Genomic DNA, 6,838 nt, shown 5'->3' with positions numbered 1-6,838 from the left:
AATTCCTGGGCCTGAAAGTGCTGGTCAGCAGAGACAGAAAAAAACGGTTAAACCAAGCCCCAAATGTCTTCTGCCAAAAGGTCCTGGTAAGAAAACAAAATTGACTGTACTCTCTAAAGCAGTGTTTTTGTTTTCCATTTCATTTTTTATTATTTCTCTTGTTGACGGACTCTCTGTAAGTTCTCTGTAATTGTTTTGTTTTATTTGTACCTCTGCCTGTAGTTATCGTATTAAGTCTGTCAGCGTGTGTTTGATCCCTTTTCTACTCTGTGAATATGTAACCTCATACATTTTATTATTGTGTGTGTTTCAGAATCTTTTAATGCTGATTATGAGCTTCATGATCAGGACGGCATCAATAGCAATGTTGTCACAGGAATCCGCTCAGCTGATGCCAAAGAGGTACAGTAGGGCATGCGTACTTATTTCAGCAAACATTGGGCGACCTTAAAAGTTTTGTGCGGTATCAGGGGTTTTACAATGTTTTAACAATGCTGTCTTTCTTTTTGCAGGTCACCATCAAGCGTGTGGAGTTGGATGACAAAGACGTTATTTATTATGTAAGTCACCAAAGCTAAACAAGTCCAGTTAAAGCTAGCCATAACATAACTAAGATGAACTAAAATAGATATTAAAGGCTACAAGCACTAGGGCTGGGTATCGATTCAGATGTTCCAGATCGATTCAATTTCAATTCACAAGCCATCAAAATCGATTCGATTCTCGATTCAATTTTCGATTCGGGTTCTCGGGTCGGTTTTTATACTCGATTCTCGATTCAACTCAATAAAAATAGATTTAATACAAATACTATATTAATAAAAAGAACAGTGAACAGAAGTTTACAAGTGGGAAATTAATTAAAAGATATTAAAAGCCACAACACTATCGTTGTCGTCTTGTTTGCGAAATCTAAAATGCTTCCATACCTCTTACTTTTATGTGAAGGTGGCATCAACGTCGATGAAGCACCTAAAACCGCCATTTTAAGAATTGAATGAAAGAATGACAGGCTCCTTGGTAACATCGCTCAAGGCAAAATAAAAGTGTGACATCTAGTGAAGAAGACTAGTAATTTGATTAACGTTAAAGGAATATTCCATTTTCTTAAAAGATAACTCCAGATAATTTACTCACCACCATGTCATCAAAAATGTTGCTGTCTTTCTTTGTTCAGTCGAGAAGAAATTATGTTTTTTGAGGAAAACATTGCAGGATTTTTTTCATTTTAATGGACTTTAATAGACACCAACATTTAATACTTAACTCAACACTTAACAGTTTTTTTCAACGGAGTTTCAAAGGACTCTAAACAATCCCAAACGAGGCATAAGGGTCTTATCTAGCAAAACGATTGTCATTTTTGACAATAAAAATAACAAATATCCACTTTTAAAGCACAACTTCTCGTTAAGATCCGGTCGTGATGCGCCAACGTGACCCCACGCAATACGTCATGACGTCAAGAGGTCACAGAGGACGAACGCGAAACTCCGCCCCAGTGTTTACAAGTGTTGAGAAAGAGGACCGTTCCTACGTTGTTGTATGTCAACTGATACTAATTAATGTCTTTGTGTCAGTTTATTGTTTACAATGGTCCGCAAATGTGCGTTTTATATATGTAACACGTGACCTCCCTACGTCACTACGCATTTACGTTAGGTCGCGCTGGACCGGATTTAGACGAGAAGTTGTGCTTTAAAAGTGTATATTTGTAATTTTTTTGTCAAATATGACAATCGTTTTGCTAGATAAGACCCTTATGCCTCGTTTGGGATCGTTTAGAGTCCTTTGAAACTACATTGAAAAAAACTGTTAAGTGTTGAGTTAAGTATTAAATGTTGGTGTCTATTAAAGTCCATTAAAATGAGAAAAATCCTGCAATGTTTTCCTCAAAAAACATAATTTCTTCTTGACTGAACAAAGAAAGACATCAACATTTTGGATGACATGGTGGTGAGTAAATTATCTGGATTTTTCTTTTAAGAAAATGAAATTTTCCTTTAATCTTACGTTCAATGTATGCAAAAAAAATATGAAAAAAAAAATTGATTCTGCTCTCTGGATATTGCAAACCGCTCCCTACAGAGGTGGCGCTGATGCTAAAACTAAGAGAAGCCCCTGAATGCCCTTATGTCATAAAAATGTATGACTGGTACGAGGAACGCACCTGGGTCATGCTTGTCCTCGAGTACCAAAGGGACTGGAAGGACTTGTATTCCTATATCGATAAAAAGGGAATGAAGGAAGACAAAGCTCACCACCTTATGCTTCAATTAGTAAGAGCAGATCAACACTGCTTGAAGCATGAGGTGCTTCACAATGATATCCATTCTCAAAACATCATGGTGGATGAAAGTGGTTTGCACCTGAAGTTAACAAACTTTAGGATGGGTCGTCTAGTCAAAAGCACTGGCTACACATCCAAACCACGTGAAGGTGAGCTGGAGTTTTTTAATAACATAGTGAAGCATGGAAACTTGCTTTTAGTGACATCATGATCATGTGACCTTGTTACTTCTCAACACAATGTTTTGCTTACAGGAGCACCTGAGAAATATTCTGAGTTCATACACAGGGTCATGCTAAAAAACGTCTTGGACTTAGGTTCTGTGCTATATAAGATGCTGCACGGAAAAAGCCCCTTCTTTGGACCCCAATTATGGACCCCACTTTAACCATGAGTAAGTAAAAGACAAAAAGACTGCATTTTGTACATTTGACTCATTTGGCAGACATTTTTATCTAAAGCAACTTACAGTTCATTCAAGGTTTATATTTTTCATCAGTATGTCTGCTCCTCTCCCACAACCTTTTGTGCTGTAGAGCAGTGGTTCCCAAACTTTTAAGCCCCAAGTACCCCCACAGCCCTATCAGTAAGGCTCAAGTACCCCTTCATCGAAACTAAACCAAAGTTGTGTTTAAAGACAAATAATTATTATTAATTAATTTTAAACATTAAAGTAAAAAGCACTGACTGATGAAGCATGTTTTTTTTTTCAACAAACCACTATCATTGTTTACATTTTATCAGCTCATTTGCATTTTAAAAGACACATCCAAAAACGGCACATTTTGCTCAGGCCTACAAAATGGCAATTTTGACATGCTATAATTAATTATCTGTAGGGTGTTATTAAATAAAACTTCACATATGGACTCTGGATACGCCAAAGACTTATTTTACAAATTAAAAATTTTCATCATATTGGATAAATATAAAATACAAAATACATCATACGGGACAAAATATGTTAGCCCAAAACAATGCAAAAGTTTTTTTTGCATGATTTGAAAATGCAATGGCAGCGGGAATGAATATTATAACATTATTTGAACATTATTTATAGTTAATAAACTTTGTGTCTTTAGAAACTATTCAGGTTCATTGAAAATAGTCAGATCGCTCTTAAGTTGGACATCGCTATTGCGTTTTTGGATCATGCAGCGCATTACTCTTGACAGCTAATTATATTAATGATAAGATTACAATTACAAAGTTGTCCTTTTTACAATGCTTTCCTTACAAAAATCAATCTTATGTAAATGACTGGACAAACGAAAGACATTTTTATTAAAAGTAAATGAGATCAAAGCAAAATGTAAATCTTTTCGCGTACCCCCTGGAAACTCTTCACGTACCCCCTGGGGTACGCGTAACCCCGGTTGGGAATCACTGCTGTAGAGTAGACCAATAGAGTAAAGTTTGCCGCATAGTCTGCCTTTTGTTATATTATTTGTGGTCTGACGAACAACTTACTCTTAATAGGGTTAAGTTTGCTGTATCGTCAGCCCTTTCATTATTTTGGTCTGACAAACCACTTACTCTTTATCAATAGAGTTAAGTGTGCCGCATCGTCTGCCTTTTCGTTACATTATTTTGGTCTGACGAATCACTTTATTTTAACTACAGGGTTAAACATCGACTGCCTTTAATTATTTGGTCTGACGAACTAGTTAACTCTACTTACCAGAGTTAAACATTGCTGTATTGACTGCCATTAATTATAAGGTCAGACGAACTTCTTAACTCTTGACTAGTTGTATGGCCGATCGAAAACAAGAGAGCTCCATGGCCAAAAAACAACTTGGTTTAAACAAATTTGTTAGGAAATATCTTGTTTTGACTATTGCCAGGAAATAACTAGTTTTGACTCCCATAGAAACTCTAGAAACCATCAGGCGACTAAGCTGGTTCCGGTGAAGCTAAACATTTGCCCCCCACCCCATATCTTCATCATGAGGGAACCCCCCCGTCACTAAAAGACGAAGTTCTTCTCATGACTCCATCCCACAGCATTTCGCCTGTCTAAGATTTGGGGAGTATAGGCTCATTTGCATCTAGGTTTACCTAGCAACTTCACTGCTGAGTTTTATTGCTGAATTTTATTGCTGAAGGGGTACCTAGTAGGACAGCATAAGGATCGTCCCATCTTGGTTTTAGGCCTGAGTGTTTTAATTTTTTATAAATCATTTGCCCTGGCACAATATTATGTTGTCCGTAATTTTTCCAGCATCCTGAACCTGATTTTGCTTTTTTTGTACTGCCTCAGTCAAAGCCATACAATATGTAAAAAGAGAATCTGACATTAGATGTAAATTTACTTCTGCAAGGTCTGAAGTTCCTGGCAGCTATGCCATTGAATCCCCAAAAGCCTACAGACTTCCTGACATACCTGACCAGTAAAGTATTTACCCTGATCAAAATCAATAATGTTTCATTTCATCTAGAATGATGTCTCGAACCAGCATATTAGCCATAAAGGCAGCAAAGCCTTTCTTTGTGGGGAAAACCTTTACACCAAACGAGAAAATGATCAATTATAATTGTAATATCTTGATAACCCTCGCACTTAGGTAAGGTTATAAAGTCACACTGCAATTCACAAAACAGCCCTGAGGTGTTCTGCTTAGAACTGATAGAATGTGGGGGTGCCGAATTGTGTTTTTGAGAAGTTACGCATCCGCAAACAATTTCTTTTGCATGTTTCCTAAAACCCCTCACCCACCGTAGCTGCCTGGTCAGCAAGGGTGTTCCCTTTAATTTCACCAGAATCTCCCCTCAGGTGGGCTTTTACTGCAACCTGTTCTGGGACATCTCAGGAAACCTCTCTGCTGCCATCCTGCTTGAAAGTTATGCACAGCTCCCCAGGCAAAACAAAAAATAAAATATAAAATGTTAGATTTTGTTACTAGCCAATACATATGCTTTTTGTGATTTTGCCTTTAATTTCCCTTTTGTCCACAAAAGATAAACATCATTGTAACAATCAAATTGGAATTTTTAAGTGGCAAATTATCCAAGAACACTTAATGTTTGTATATAATCTACACAATAACACTGTTATGGCTGTTTGGAATTTGCTTCAGACGGACCAAGTAATGTAGCTGGATATGTTTTATGCAAATGGTACATGCCTTACAAACATTTTTTAAGTAAATATTGAAGGCAATGAAATGCTCTTCTATTAGCTTAACTATAACCATCCCACCTGTTGAGACATGACAAAGTCCATGGCTCAAAAGTGCTTCTCTGGCAGGGTCATACAGACCATGATATGGGGGAGGACCGGTTTGGGCAGTGATATCAGGGGCTGCTACAGGGACATTAGAGGCTGCTATGGGAACTACAGGAACTAATTCTGGGCTTTCGTTTTGTGGCAGGGGAAGTAAGGGAGGGGTTGGCCTTGGTCCAAGAGTAGTTTCATTATAGCCATTATTTATACTTCTTTTTTTTTTCTTTTCCTCTCTTTTCTGCCTTCCTTGTTGCCTTCTCATACTTTCATCATACCATTCTCTTGCAGTTACTATTTCTTTTCTGCCTTATTTCTTCTTTTCCTGTTTTGAAAGCTGCTTTCATTTCAAATTTCTGCACCAGTGACTTACATTCGTCTACATTCAATTTCCCTGACCAATGATATTTCTTTTTCCATTTCTTAGCATATTTCACATTTTCACTTTCTTTACCACACATATATTTCTCATCTCCTTCTAAATCCTCCTTAGCACAACCACTACTACAATTTCCCATCTTTAGAAACAAAAATGTAACAATTTCTTTCTTTTTTTTCTATTTCTTCAACTTTTCTTTCCCCGGGGAATTCTAAACACCACCTCCACTCAATTCACGAGTTCGCCCTTACATCTAATCTGATTGCGAAAGTAAGCATATTTTGGCGTGCTGTCCTGGGGGAGGGCTCAGGATCCGGAGTGAAGCTTGAACTCCGAATCCAGGGTATGGCCCGAACCCGGAGAACTCCCCCATCCCAAACTGGGATAGAACAGATTAGAGTGGCGAGTTGGGGTGGTGGAGGGATATCTGAAAACAATCACGATAGACTGAGGTAGGTAGGATGTCTGTATATGTAGTGTTTGGCTGATTACCAAATTAGATGCACCTGTGCTTGATTAGTTAATTATCTGATCGTGCTCCTCCCGAACCTTGTTAATAAAACATCATGAAAGTGTGAGGAGACGGGGTGGTGGAGGGATGCTAAGAACTGTCGAAGGACGTGGGAGTGTTGGCTGCATGTTTATATAGGCTTCCGCTCATGTCGATCAGGTGGACACCTGATTGCTGATTGTTGACAGCTGGTCGTAATTACGAGATAGTTTGGCAGATTATTTGAACGTGCTCCTCTCGAACTTTGTTAATAAAACATCATGTTGTGTTAATCGCACGTAATAAAAGTAGTGCCGTTAAAATGAATTTGCGTGTTAATTTGACAGCCCTTTTATATATATCATACATCATATATATATATATATATATATATATATATATATATATATATATATGTATATATATATATATATATATATATGTCATATATATCTT

The 6,838-nt window shown here is 37.4% G+C and overlaps 1 protein-coding gene across 1 annotated transcript in view; it reads left to right on the top strand.

Moving 5' to 3' along the window:
* The first annotated feature begins 2,102 nt into the window (after positions 1–2,102).
* Positions 2,103–6,838, top strand: part of LOC135787386 (serine/threonine-protein kinase pim-3-like) — a 19,330-nt gene continuing 14,594 nt past the window's right edge. Inside the window, exon 1 of the mRNA XM_065297333.2 lies at positions 2,103–2,439. Coding sequence (XP_065153405.2) covers positions 2,145–2,439 — 295 coding nt within the window. The 5' untranslated portion in view covers positions 2,103–2,144. The remainder of the gene's footprint in view (positions 2,440–6,838) is intronic.

The sequence above is a fragment of the Paramisgurnus dabryanus genome, chromosome 20 (genome assembly GCF_030506205.2).
Source record: "Paramisgurnus dabryanus chromosome 20, PD_genome_1.1, whole genome shotgun sequence".
NCBI classification, from domain to species: Eukaryota; Metazoa; Chordata; class Actinopteri; order Cypriniformes; family Cobitidae; genus Paramisgurnus; species Paramisgurnus dabryanus.
This window is presented reverse-complemented; position numbering and strand designations above follow the sequence as displayed.